The 15658-nt window shown below is 37.5% G+C and overlaps 1 protein-coding gene across 1 annotated transcript in view; it reads left to right on the top strand.

The window, feature by feature from the left end:
- Positions 1-15658, top strand: part of LOC126473927 (DNA polymerase subunit gamma-1, mitochondrial) — a 152826-nt gene that overhangs the window by 86088 nt on the left and 51080 nt on the right. Inside the window, 2 exon segments of the mRNA XM_050101285.1 lie at positions 763-923; positions 3429-3657. Of these exon segments, the coding sequence (XP_049957242.1) occupies positions 763-923; positions 3429-3657 (390 nt within the window).

Below are 15658 nucleotides of genomic sequence, written 5' to 3'. Positions count from 1 at the left end.
GACTTTTACTAGCACCATGTCATTCAGTTTAAAATTTGGGGTGCTTGCTTTTAAATTATGTTCTCACACTCGACATTGGGCTTATTGTTTTAAATTCCTCTCTATCTTTCCTTATAAATTGCTATTTATTATCTCTTTTATTTATTGCCAAGAGAAGAACTTTAACATTGGTGGAAAGCAGAGAAAAAAGGGACAGACTCTGAGTAATGTAAAGCAATAGAAAATAGTAACAAAGAAAAACAGCACAGGGTTGTGAGATGGAAGAGAAGCCAATAGGCAAAATCAAACAACAGAAAGTCCACGATGGAATAACAATATGAAAAGGAGAGAATGCTAGTCACAACAAAGAGAAGGCATTGAGTCACAACAGGCACAATGAGAAAGAATGATAGAAATATTTCAGACTTCAAAGTCCTTCTTCAGAAGTAGAAAGTACACACACACACACACACACACACACACACACACACACACAGACCATTGTCTCCAGATGACAAAGCCTGTGGCCAGGTCATGGCGCCCAGAGACAGTAGCCATGGTTTTGTCAGTTGTTGGCCTTTGTCTCAAAGCTGCAATATTTCTATCAATCTTTTTCATTTTGCTTATCTGCAACCCAGTGCCTCCTCTTTGTGGTGAGCAGCTTCTTACTTGAGTTTTGTGTGCTATTTGAAACATTGTTACCTTATTCACACTGATTTTTTAAACATAGTGAGCCTGCTATTCATACAATTTCTGTTGATTATTTGAACTGCTTTTTACTAGACGTCAATAACCGAAGACATGCCTATCCCATTGAAAGAAGATGAAAGTGAAGAAACTGAGCACTCTGCAGTATGTAAAGGGCACGAAGATGGCAAAAGTTGTCCACCAGAATGGTATCATGGCACTGGAGTGTGGACAGGAATTGAAGTGGAAGGACACTGGTCAGTATCTTATTTTAAGGATTTTTCAACTACATCGATATAATTATTCTGCAGTTCACACCTAAATGTTTTGAAGAGGGAGCAAGATGCTACAGCAAACTATATCTACTGTCAGCTGTTGGTTAGCGCATGGAAAAAATTAACACCTAAATATTTTTGTGAAAACTCTGATTACTATAATTTCACCATAATTCTAATTCCTCTTTTTGTAAATATGAGCCAACAAAGTATTGTGCATGTGGTGGAGAAATATCTTGTTCGATATTCAGGATAATATTGTGCTGCAATGAAGAAAGCCTTTGTTTCAATTATTGCCACCCCAACTTGGTTCTCATATTAGTGACGCACATATATTTTACGATAACACAAAACAAACTGCTGTTCTGTGAACTTTTTCCATTGTCTTGTGTCAATCCTATATGGTAGTGATCCCATACTGTGCAACAGTACTCTAGAAGAGGACGAACAAGCATAATGTATGCAGTTTCTTGAGTGGTTTTGTTGCATCTTCCAAGTGTTGTGCCAATAAAAGGCAGTCTTTTATTCACTTTCCCAACAACATGGTCCGTAATATCATTTCAATTTAAGTTGTTCCCAACTGCAATTCCTAAATATTTAGTTGTATCTACTGTATATAAAATTGTGTCATTTATCATGTGACAGAAACTCAGTCTTAGTTTTCATATGGGAGGATTCTCACTTTTTATTGTCTAAGGTCATTTGCCACTGTCTGGAACATTCATACATCTTGTATAAATAATTTGGTTTTCATTTGGATCTTCTGTTGACTTCACTAGATGGTAAACAATAGTGTCATCTGAAAGCAGGCTAAGAGGGTTGCTCATATTGTCTCCTAAATCATTAATGTGTACCCGTAATAGCAAAGGCTCTGTCACACTTCCTCGGGAATGAAAGATATAATGTCATTTTCACTGGATGAGATCCTGTTAATCTCAGAATACTGTGACCTTTCTGAGAAATTCATAATCCAGTTGTGTAGCTGAGATGATATTCCATATGTTTGTAATTTAATTAGAAGATTTGTGACACCCTGCCCACTCGTCGCTTATAGGGTGCGTAAAGGGTGCTGCTTTCTCAGGTAGCTATACAGCAATTCAAGCAAATCTCATTAATGGTTTTTATTACAATAAATAAGATTGACAATACTTAACTTTGGTTTTATAATGAGTTGTCGCAAATGATGGGCGACATGCAAACTGTCAATGTCCTTCACTATATACAATGTCCATGTAAGCATTCACACTCACTCATATGTCACTGCTGTCATTAATATCACTGCTCATTTAGGCCTCTCTGTTAGTGTCCATCTTCTACTCTCCGGCTGAGGCTGGCAGAAGCAGCACTTACCTTCTCGTCAGGTAGAGGCCGCTCCTGTCGTGGTGCAGTCCTAATAGGAACACCATTGGCTGACGTCAGCTTACTGCCTTCTCTACTCTTGCATTCATCATCTTCATGCCGGTGCTTGCGGTTATGCCGGAACGAGATGCTTGTGAGGAATGGTGTAATAAAACCTGCTCCAAATCTAGGAACATGCAAACAGCTTAGATCCCCTGCTGGTATCGCTCATTATTTTGTGCAAGTAATGCTGGGTGTGTTTCACAAAAATGATTTTTCTGAATCAGTGCCAGTTATGTGTCAATATCCCATTTTCTTGTTCAAGTGCCTAGAGTAAAATTTTGGTTTATGTAGTGTCAACATACTGATGGAGGATAGGACCAGCAACTTGGGTATTAAATTTTTATTTTCTTCCAATATCTGTCACAGCTGTGGTACTAGTAATTTCGTTGTGGAGACTAGGTTTGGACTATCACGTCTGTTTTCAATCCATGGCCTTAGACGTAAATGTAATCATATAGTTCCCTCCAATGTACATGTGAGTAACCAAAATATTCATTATTCATCACTACTAATCATTACTTAAATACTAAACTAAACTAAATTAAACTCTGTCTGAACAGGCCTCGAAGGCCCAATGGGACTGGCCAGCTGCCGTATCATCTTCAACTGACTGGTGTCACTGGATGCGAATATGGACAGGCATATGGTCAGCACACTGCTGTCCCGGCCATTGTCAGTTTTTGTGATGGAAGGCACTAATCCTCAAATCATGTAGCTCCTCAATTTGCCTAACAAGGGCTAAGTGCATCCTGCCCACCCACACCACAAGGCAGATTGGTTGGCCACCTATTCAAGTGCAAGCCAAGCCCAACAGCACTTTGGTGATCTGATGGGAACTGGTGTTACCACTGTGATAAGGCCATTGGCCACTACTTTGTTTGGAACAAAATTGTACTGCACACTAATAAGAAGTTTATCATTTTGCATTACTGAAATACAGAATGATAAACTTCATATTAGTATACAATACAATGTCTTTACAAACAAACACAGTGTTACAGTTACAGTTATTTGATGAGATTTATCATTCTCCCTCCCCCCTCCATTTTTGTAATTTTGTCTGAACTAACTCTGTGCATGTTACAGGTTTATGAAGTTGCCTCACAAAGGTGGAGCATCAGCACGTGTTGGCAATCCTTTGTCACGGGACTTCATGGGGAAATTTGCCGAACACGTTCTGACTGGTGACTGGAAAGGAGCCCAGCGTGTCCTAGAAGTGGGCCGAATGCTCACCTACTGGCGCAATAACCGCGACCGCGTGCTGGGCCAAATTGTCGCCTGGCATTCTCCCGACAGAGGTGTTCTCCTTCCACAGGTACAGAAGCACTGTGTTAGTAGGAAGTTACATGCTGCTTAACATGTCAAATTTCATGACATAGCATGAGAAGTGAGGTGAACATCATATACTAGACAACATAAAAGTTACAATATTCTTTTTTGCTTCAGAACTCTATGACTGTATGGAACTTCAGTGATGAGAAAACACTGGAACAAAGCATAGTTTTGTCGGACAATCAATTTTTTTTTTTTAAGTAGTTTAGTACCTAAGCTCTCTTCAGATTTCACATTACTAGTGCAGTTAGCACATTTCGAATGAAGACAGAGCATTCTCTTTTAAAATGATACTGAATATGTAATGCCTTTTGGTACTGCGTGCAAAATATGTCAGTTTCACAAGAAATGTATACCACCATCTGAACATGAACTCACATCCCAAACAAGTTATGGGAAAAAAAGTTTGTTCAAAAAATGTATGCCTTCTTACTCGTTTAGAGAAAGGGAAAACATATATAAATAGTAAATAAGGAGTATTTTTCTTATTTCACATACTTGCACCTTTTTGGAAATTATGACTGTTGAAATGTTTCTTAACATGTCAGATGGTTTCTTGCAATTGTTGATCATTTTGCAAGTTGTCAACCAACTAATGGGGTGGAGCAATGAGTACATACAACTTTGTTTTAGTGTTCAGAGACTTAGAGGAAAAGTTTTGGTTGGTTGGTGTTACTTTTGGCTATTACTTTTTTAGTTTGTAGTGGAATTCGTTGTTTTGAAACTTTGATAGATTAAGATTGTGTTGCAGGCTGGAACACAAACCCGTGCATTCCATGAGCATTGCTCTTACTTTCTGAGCTACCCAGGCTTTACTCACAGCCCCACTGTAAAGTTTTGGTCTGCCAATGGAAGCTATCATGCATGCTGAACGAATCAAATGTAGTGGAAAAATATAATTTGCAACTGCACTGTGTGCACAAGTCTTTTGGGTTTGCCATTTAAACTATTAGCTGGTGCCAGATTGTTATTAGATCAACACTTGAGCCTTCAACTCCTCTGAGATCAAAAATACAACAGGAACAGATTCCAAACTTTGTTCAAAGAAACTTGTTGTGCTGGACTGAGCTGACTAAGTTTTTGTCAGTCAAATTTTCACAGCTTCTCTGAGCACTAAATTCTAGAAGATCCTACACGCCACACTTCTTAGAATATTCGAAGTATGAGAAAGATGATGGCAGGTGGATGCTTGCAGATAGATTTCAATGTGGGTGGGTTTCCAATCAACTGAATACCTCCAGGAAGTTAGTACTTCCAGAAATGGTGAACATTGTCCTTTTTTGTTCTATAGTGAACTTAATATTTTACACCTAAATACATAATCAACAAGCCATTGTGCAGTGCACCATGGAGGAGACTTCATTCCAGTATTAACAATTTTCTGTTCTATTCCATTCTTGTATTGAACAAAGGGAGAAATGGTTATCTGTCTGCTCTGTATGTGCCATAATCTCCCTGTATCCCATTCTCATTATCCCTATGTGATATGTATAATGGCTGCTGCAGAACTGTCACACAGCCTTCCTCTAATGCTTCTTCTAGTACTTGTTCTCAGAATATACTCAAAAAGGTCTCACAAGAACAATGTCGCCTTTCTTTCAAAGATTCACCCATCATGTATAGTAAATTTTTATATGGGCTGTAATTACCTGTTACGAATCTATTGGCGCACTTCTGAGTTTATTCAGTGTTTGCTATCATGTGTTACTTGATAAGGACTTCAAATACTGGCAGAATGCTCAAGAATTCGATGCACTAGCGTCTTGTATATAATGTCTCCAGCAGATACACTGCACTTTCTCGAACCGTTCCAACAGACCACAGTTTTCCATTTGCCTTAGTGTTACTGATTTTACTTATTCATCCTATTTCACAATACTCCATAGTATTACTCTTAAATATATAAAATGATGTAACATCCCCAGATGTTTACTACTAATCATGTTATCAGACGCTGTTGGGTCCTTTGTCTTAGTTGTGGGTATTATATTGCATGCGTCACTAATAAAGGTAGTTGCTATTCATTAAACAAAGTGAATTTTTTCATGTCTTTTGTATTCCTTTACAATTGGCCAATCACTAAGCTGTCATGCAGACAACAGCATCACCAACAAACGATCTGATGTTGTTGCTGATCCTGTCGCACAAATCAGTTCTGTATCATGAGAATATTAGAAATCCTATTATGCTCCATTAGGACATACCAGACATTACTTATGTTTCTGTTGAACATTATTTGTCCGTAGTAATGTAGTGGTTTTTATTATTTTAAAAACCATTGAGCAAATTATATATGTCTGTGGAGATACTTCATATTAGTATTTTGATTATTAGTAAATATTGTGGTACTATGTTGAAGACCTTTCAGAAATGTAAGAGGACAGAATCTACCTGATCCGTTAAATTTCGGGCATTCAGCTACATAAACCCTGTTTCATCTCCTGAATTTCTGCCTTATACCTTTCAGCCATCTTCAAAGTGAGCTGACAGACCAATGCCACAGCTCTCTCTCTGTCCATTTAAACCCACAGACTGCACCATTGCACCTGCTACTGCAGGTATATAAACAATACATACTGACATTGATTGGTGGTAAAGAAATATGCCTAAACTTAATCTGTTATTAAATGATTGGTCCATGCTTGGATATTGATGAATGATTATGAACTGTGCTGTGGTGATGTCTTTGGGGGTTTCCATGGAATCCGGCACTTTCGTTAATAAACTCACAAAAATGTCAGAACAATGCAGCTCATAATGATACAATGATACCCCAGCATAGATTGACCACGTAACCCCAGATTCAGTCTCTGCATACTTCTTTGCCACCATTCAAAGTCTCTGGTGCTTGTGTATGTGGGGCTGCATGCACAGTAGCACAGTCCGCTGGTTGAAATGTGTGACGTAACTGCTGTAGCTTCAGTTGTCACCTCACTCTGAAGATGGCTGAAAAGTATACGACCAAAATATTAGGAGAAGAAATAAAGTTTATGTGGCTGCACACCCAAAATTTAATTGATCAGTTAATGCACTGCAAAAACATGAAGCTGCATAGAATCTACCTATTTTAACTACTACATCTACTGTTTGTCATATACTGGTTGTCCCACCTAACTTTGCCACCTCAGGTATTTCCAAACTGAAACAAAATGCGGAAAATGCAGTTGACCAGGGATGCCCCTACTTCAGGGACTCTCACAATGTACAGCAATGTAGAATCGCTACAAGTAAACAAACATCACTTTCAATACAAAGTTGTTGGTTTTTCTCTTTTTTTTAAGGCACATGTTTGTTTTTTCTACCAAAATTAAAACTTGAGGTACAATTAGTGGTGGCAGACTTGGTCTCACTGTTCTAAACAGTATATGTTCTGAAATACTTTGGCTTTAAATAATGGAAATGGTGCCACAGTTTTCACTGTAATGCCATAATGTTGGTGGCTTACACTGTCTTAAAGCCTGCAGCAGGCAACCCTTGCTCTGTGTATTATGACAGAAACTGTGGCGTCATTGCCATTTTTAGAAGTCTGTGTATTCGAGATGGTATGAGATTTAGAACAGTGAAAACAAGTCTGCTGTCACTAATTGTACCTCTAGTTTTCATTTCCTTAGAAAAAATCATTTTTTGTGTTGAAAGTGATAAGCATTCCTACCTGTTAAGTGAGTCCCTGGCATAGGTTGTGACGTTTGCCTGCTTTATTTCTTTGTTTATTCTCATCAGTGTTGACGTACTGTGTTGCTATACTGACTGAAAAATGGGGTTTGTAATTGACACTGGCTATTGTAAATAATGTAGCCAACAGGTGCACAGTTGAGTTTCACAGTTGTTTACTTTCACTGTTCACAACCCTCCCAATGATACACAGTTATATATATAGCCAGTGCTCCTATTGTTTAACTTTCGATAAGCCTTATTAATAGGTTGCAGGCGAACATCCACATACTGCTACAATAGTTTACTGTTAAACATCTACGAGCAGTAAAAGCCCAACCACACAGTTCACTCTTTTCTTAGAATAATAAGGTACATATGGAACAGACACTGTCATTGTTTTAACACACAGCCTATTGGTGTAACAACTATTTCACATTTAAGTGGATGCATTGTTGTTGATCTAACCAATGCAGGCTCCTTTTCTGAAACTCAGCCATGGGACCAGAAATCGGGCCCGTATATATCCTCACAATAATAGGTGTTCAAAGTTTAATTTACAGAAATTACAATTAAAACTTAACTCATTAAATTAACTGAATACATCAAAAAGTTTGTTCTATTTAACATTTTCTTCTACAACAAAATCCCCATATAAAATATTTACGTACAATGTATTCCACATTTGCACAACATATCCACAAGTTATACTTTTAACAAAAATTTTGTATCTTCATCATAAGTGATGTCCTTTTTGGGTAAGCAAAGATTACATTTCTTGATACATATCATTTTATACAAGTCCTGTCTTGCTTAACAAAAATTTAATCCTCACAGGTAAGAAACAAGTTAAATTAAGCTGCACATTGCAGTTCTCTCTCTCTCTCTCTCTCTCTCTCTCTCTCTCTCTCCTTCTCCTTCTCCTTCTTCTTCTTCTTCTTCTTCTTCTTCTTCTCTTTTTTGACAGAAAATTTCACTTGCTCAATGTTTAGTATTTTTCACAAGCAGTTTCACACTTTTAATGAGCTTTTACACTTTTTCTCACCAAGTTGTCACACCTTCACTAGGTCCAAGTGGCAGTTATAGTTCAATTCTTTTATCTTGGCGGCTCGCGCATGCCCACACAGATGCGGGAGACTGCTGCGTTGCCAGTTGCATGCGCCAAGAGAAGCAGCGCCATAGTATAGTATAGTTAACAAACTTACGTTTCGGGGGGAGCGCGCAGTTTATGCAGCAAAGTCACCGTGGCCGCATTAACCCTTTCGCTGCTACAGAGACGTGCTCCCCGCATTCCACGCTGTGCGCGATTTTGTCATTACTGCACTGCTCGCCTGTGCAGACACATGGTGTTCCGACTGCTTTGACACACTTATCATTCAATTTCACAAAAACTATTTGGCCCAAAAATTTGATTTTTACGCATCTTCTTGACTGATACCTTCTCCCCATAAATGACTTAATTTTGTTTCGGTGTTCAACGCAGTTATTGTGCAGCATTAAATGTAGTAAACCATTGCACGAAATTTTGAAGAGTTTGCAGGGGTAAAAGTCCACAGCATATACTTTCCGTATGATCAATTTTAGTTGCCACTAGAAATTTCAAAAAATTACATTCAAACGAATAAAATTCATGAAGTAAGACACTTCGATATTGTTTTTAAATAAAGAAAATATTTAGTATCGAACAAGGTTTGAACTCAGAATCTTTTGCTTAGCAGCTAAACACCTTAACCATTGCACTAACATAGCTCGTCATTCAACAGAAGACCTGGAGGACTTTAAGGGATCACGCAAAATACCGACAAACACTGTTGGTATGACTATGAATTACGTTTCGTCGAAGTACAATAGGAAATAAACAATTACCACTGTTCTTTATTGCGAAAAAGCGGTTAGTGAAAATGAATTTCCTTGCTATCGCCTGTATAGTTATTGCTTGTTTGGTTTAATGAATTAATAGAATATGAAGCAATTGGTATAAAGAATGCTTTTTCCAAGTTTTCTTTTATAGAAAGTCTGCTATCAAGACATTAGTTTTGTTCAATTACTTTATTTATGACTGAACGTTTCTAAAACTGAAGACACTCATCCGTGCTCTGCACTGCAGTTGAGCTCTGGCAACGTTGTTCTCTGTTCATTGGCAGACTGTGTTTTGTGACACAAGATGCGCAGAACGAACCTAAACTTGGCCGCTGTCATAAATGACGTGCACTTTAGTAAGGAAATGCACAGCTATCAGTTCCCTTGGGTGTGGTTCTCCTCTGCCACAGTATATGAAAAAAATTAGACAAAATACCCTACTTTAGTACACTTACTTTTACTTCTAACATAAGTATAAAAAAATGGTTTAACACTAATGGCAAATGATATATCACTACATCATAAATAAATACATAGTTCTCATAACATTACAATAATTAGCACTAAATTTAACTATAGTACGAAAAGTGTGGACCAGAAAAATTTTTAAATCAAGTGCACATTACACTACAAAAAATTACTCTATGTCATAACTGTCTGAAACTGGTTAAGTTTGAAAGACTTGTTTCTTTCCCATTTGCAAAATATCACCTTAGTGTATAAAATATGTGCTTTGCCTCTATTAAAAACTCAACATGTGCATTAGCATAGATTTGCTAATCATTATGTTATGAAAAACTTAATTACTATTCAAGTCAAAATTATTGGGACGGAAGTTGTACCAAATCGTCGGTCCACTTCTCTACTCAACTCTGAGCACTACTCTCATTCAACCAGGAAATTAAATCCTCACAAAATCATTAAATGCTACCAGATAGTTGACCTGTCAGAATACTCACATCAGTTTAGCACCACTGTTACCAGTTAATCAGCAAACTTATTGTTCTTTGTTCCATTATTACCACTTTAAGCTCATAATTCCTCAGGACACAAATAGAATTTTTCAGATAATGTATATATTCGATAATGCAGCATTATATGACGTGTAAATATTGCTCTTTCTGTTAATCTCTCATTCCCAACTGCAATGTCATGAATTGCACAATTTACACAGTACTCATTGTTGCCTAGTTCACAAATAGATCCTCAATACAGTTATCCCACATTTGTTTGTATACAGTTATCTTTTGCATTAATCATGACTGTCAGCTCCACTATTTTACTTACCTTTCTCACTTAGTTAACTAGTGGAGTGCATCCTCAAAAAATATCCCTACTGCAGAGACAGACTCCTTAACCTTTAAGACCCTAACTTTATTCATTATTTTATTATTATTTCATTATGTAATAAATAAATACCTGTTCTGCTTATCCAATGCAAAACTGTCTCTACTGAAAAACACTCCACAGTAACAAATCCTTATGCTAGGGCAGACTTAACTCTCGTTACTGATCAGACGAAATTATCACATAGAAACACTTCTATTTCACGTATAGAGCCTCATTAATAGGTTGCAGGCAAACATCCACATACTGCTACAATAGTTTACTGTTAAACATCTATTAGCAGTAAAAACCCAACCACACAGTTCACTGTTCTCTTAGAATACTAAGGTATGGAACAGACACTGTCATTGTTTTAACACACGGCCTATTGGTCTAACACTTATTTTACAGTTAATTTGTTGCATTGTTGTTGATCTAACTAATACAGGTTCCTCGTCTGAAACTCGGCCATGGACTGACTGTCTCCGTACCAAAAATCGGGTCCTTATATATCCTCACAATAATTGGTGCTGAAACTACAAATTGTTCGAAGTATAATTTACAGAAGTTACAATTAAAACTGAACTCATTAAATTAACTGAATACATCAAAATTTTGTTCTTTTTAACAGTTTCTTCTATTAAAAGGTTTAAGCCCAATTATTTGTTTAAATGATGAAATTAACAAATATCATTATGCAAACAATACTTCTGACAAAACTGTTAATTACTTTGGAATTAATTAAGGGCTGGCTCTGCTAATGTGTTTTAGAATAGAGCCAAATAGATCCTTTAAGAATACAGTTAGTTGTTCCTGCAAATGTTTATAATTAGTACAGAATTTATATTTGCTTATACATCAACAGTAGAATTTAAGTTACAGAACAGTTACTGATTTCACCCTGTAACAAAAGATACTAACTAGGAATAGTTGAAATAAATTACAAAATCAATTAGATACATAAAACTAACCAAAAAATTAGATTTGATGGCGTATTCTTTTAAAACTGAGGACCAACCTTTGTCTTTCATGAAAATACAGATTATACTCACGTATGTTAGTGGTAATTAGTTAAAAGTGAAAAATTGAATTTTAAGGAGGCAGATAGCAAAACAAGAGGGGAAGTAAAAATATTCCATCTTGCTTCGTCACAAGGTGCATCACTGACCAATTGCATGTTTCACATTTTGTTTCATTTCAGAAATATATGAGGTGGCCAAGTTAGGTGTGACACCCTGTGTAGTGTAGAATTAAAGCAAACTGTTCACATGAGTGTGTTTTTCTAATTCATACCAATTCTTTGAGAGAAGCTTATTTTCCCCCAAAAAATATTATAATGTTTGAGCATAGAATATGTTTTTGGACACTGCAGCAGACTAGCCTTTGCATTGTTTGTCTGTGATTCCATGCATGTGTTCATTTACAAAAGATTTGCCACCACCATAATTCAGTCTGCCAAATAATGTACTCCAGAAGACTACCAAAAGCAATAGATACCTGGCTGGTCCAAAAACAGTGAGGAGTTGTACCAAAACTTTCTCAAAAATGGTGATCAAGAAATAGCAGATGAACAACTACACAGTTTAGATGCAACTAGACATTGAAAGTGGGTGGAAACAGTAGAAAGCCTAAATTTTCTGACAAGCATGGACCTCGTTATGGAAAGGAGGACGCAGCCCCCCCCCCCCCCCCCCCCCCCACATGAAGAAATGAGACAACAGTTAGTCGGAATGCCATTCCTTCACATCTAGTAGCGACACCCAGAACACCAAACACAACAGAGTCAAGGTGAAATTAGAACTCAAAACCCTAAAAGCAAAAGCCACAGAAGCCAACCAATCCTGTCGCTTTACTTGTGAAGAAAACTCAACAGCACTTAAAAATGTTAAGCCAGCTAAAGCACCATGACTTGACAATGTCCATCCGAAATTCCTAACTAGCAGTGAGAAATACTCAAAAGTGTGAGTGTCTCATTTCTTCAGAGACATTATGCAAATCAGCAATGTCCCACAAGATTTGAAATACCTGAAGATGATTGCTGTATTAAAACCTGGCAAACCAGCTAAGACTAAGAGTTGCAGAACAGTAGGCTGGTATCTGTGACTTAAAAGCTACTAGAACAGTTTATCATAGTAGAATAAGTACAAGATTACTCGAAGCAATCTCTGTCAAACAAGCAGGCTTCCAGCCAAAACAACGCTGCACAGTTTAGTTCTGTAACTCACCATGTACATTTAGGCATAATTTCAAAGAAAACTTAAAACCGCAGCTGCATTCATTGACTTATCGGCAGTCTATGATACAGTGAGGAGAGAAGACATGATATACAAGCTTCTTCATACAGTTCCTTACAAACCAATCGCTTACATAACCAACAATGAGCTGTTCCAAGTAGTCATGGAATCCAACATCAGCTCCCCAACAAAGTTAAAAAATGGTTTATCACAGGGATAAGCTATTCTATCCTTTTCTTCAGCTTGTACACTACAGGCATGACAAAAACAAAATCAAGGAAATTTGGTTATGTTGACTCGAGAACTTCAGTGAAGTTGAAGTTGGAAAGTACTTCCACAAATGGAGACTCCAGCCAACACCACCAAAACATAGGTTTCTTGTTTCCCCCTAAATAATAAACATGCTGGAAGATCATGCAGTGTCAAAATGCTATACTTATTCACGGTAAAACATAAAATGTCTTGGTATAGCCTGTGGTAGAACTCTATATTTCAGAGAGCATCTGACAAAAACAGTTGAAATATTGAAAATGAGGAACATCATTCGAAAACTTCATGGTACAATCTAGGAAGCACTGCATTCACCAAACGTTCTTCTGCTCTGAGTCTTGTCTTCTCAACCACTGATTATTGTGGTCCAGTTTTGCCAAACAGCCCGTATACACAAAAGATAGATGTCCAACTAAATAACACCATGAAAATGATTGCTAGTGTTATTAAATCAAAGACTACAGAATGGTTGCCAGTACTAAGCCACATTCCATACTTTCATTTACAACACATAGACGCTCTCACAAATAGTACAATAAGATCATGAATGGTAAAAACCTACCAATCCGTGAGAATGTCAGTGATGGAAACCATAGCTGACTCGAGTCTAGATGATCACTAAAAGTAACAGCAAGTGTCACTGAAAGTTCTGTAGACTCAAGAATGTACTGGACGACAAGGCTATAATATGCCATGTATCACCCAAAAACACCAGGACTTGACTTGCCCACACAAAACATGGTTTATGATGAAGAGAACTAGAACCTAACACGGCAGATGTGCATTTTTTTTTAATTTTTTTTTTTTTTTACACACACGTCTGGTAAGCAACCACTCCATTTTGTTATTCCGGAGACCCACTGACTATCAGACACATCACAGAAGAATTCCCCACAAGATCATACTTGGTAGATCAGAAGACTTCCTGCTGGGAGCTCAAAATGCTCTAAATGCTTGTTTATAAGATTCTATATTGAAAATATTATCCTCTACACTCTTTGTATCATTGTTGTAGTTGTGATCTTCAGTCCAGAGACTGGTTTGATGCAGCTCTCCATGCTTCCCTATCCTGTGCAAGCCTCTTCCTCTCGGAATAACTGCCTCAACCTACATCCTTCTGACTCTGCTTTGTGTATCCATTTCTTGGTCTCCTTCTATGATTTTTACCCTCCATGCTTCCCTTCAGTAATAAATTGGTGATCCCTTGATGCCCCAGAATGTGTCCTATCAACCAATCCCTTCTTTTAGTCAGGTTGTGCCACAAAGTCCTCTTCTCCCCAACTCTATTCAGTACCTCCTCATTAGTTAAGTGATCTACCCATGTTATCTAAAGCATTCTTCTGTAGCACCGCAATTTGAAAGCTTCTGTTCTCTTCCTGTCCAAACTATTTATTGTCGGTGTTTCACTTCCAAACATGGCTACATTCCATACAAATACTTTCAGAAAAGACTTCCTGACACTTAAATATATACTCAATGTTAACAAATTTCACTTCTTCAGAAACAATTTCCTTGCCATTGTAAGCCTACATTTTATATCCTCCCTACTTCGACCATCATCAGTTAATTTGCTCCACAAATAGCCAAACTCATCTACTGCTTTAAGTGTCTCATTTCGTAATCTAATACCCTCAGCATCGCCTGATTTAATTCGACTAGATTCCATTATCCTCATTTCACTTTTGTTGGTGTTTATCTTATATCCTCCTTTCAAGACACTGTCCATTCTGTTCAGCTGCTCTTCCAGGTCCTTAGCTGTCTCTGACAGAATTACAATGTCATCAGCAAACCTCAAAGTTTTTATTTCTTCTCCATGGATTATAATTCCTACTTCAAGTTTTTCTTTTGTTTCCTTTACTGCTTGCTCAATATACAGATTGAATGACACGGAGATAAGCTACAACCCTGTCTTACTCCCTTTTCAACCACTGCTTCCCTTTCATGCCCCTCGACTCTTACAACTGCAGTTTGATTTCTGTACAAATTAAAAATAGCCTTTGACTCCCTGTATTTTACCCCTGCCACCCTAATAATTTGAAATAGAGTATTCCAGTCAACATTTTCAAAAGCTTTGTCTAATGCTACAAATGCTAGAAACATAGGTTTGCCTTTCCTTAATCTATCTTCTAAGATAAGTCGTAGGGTCAGTATTGCCTCACATGTTCCAGCATTTCTATGGAATCCAAACTGATCTTCCCCAAGGCCATCTTCTGCCAGTTTTCCATTCATCTGTAAAGAATTCGTATTAGTTTTTTGCAGGCATGACTTATTAAACTGATATTTCAATAATTTTCACACCTGTTGACACCTGCATTCTTGGAGATTGGAATTATTATATTCCTCTTGAAGTCTGAGGGTATTTTGCCTGTCTCATAGATCTTGATCACCAGATGATAGAGTTTTGTCGTGATGGAATGTTGTCTACTCCTGGGACCTTTTCTTGAAGTGGGTCTTTCGGTGCTTTATTAATTCTACACCCAGTATCATATCTCCTATTTCATCTTCATCTACATCCTCTTCTGTTTCCATAATGTTGCCCTCAACTACATCACCCTTGTATAGACCCTCTATATACTCTATGAAGATGGTGTCTGTTCTTTCGGACATATCAGAAAGAACAGATACCTTCGGTGACCATGCACC

Source organism: Schistocerca serialis, chromosome 4 (assembly GCF_023864345.2).
Source record: "Schistocerca serialis cubense isolate TAMUIC-IGC-003099 chromosome 4, iqSchSeri2.2, whole genome shotgun sequence".
NCBI classification, from domain to species: Eukaryota; Metazoa; Arthropoda; class Insecta; order Orthoptera; family Acrididae; genus Schistocerca; species Schistocerca serialis.
The sequence above is the reverse complement of the archived record's forward strand: the minus strand, read 5'-3'. Positions and strand labels throughout refer to the sequence as shown.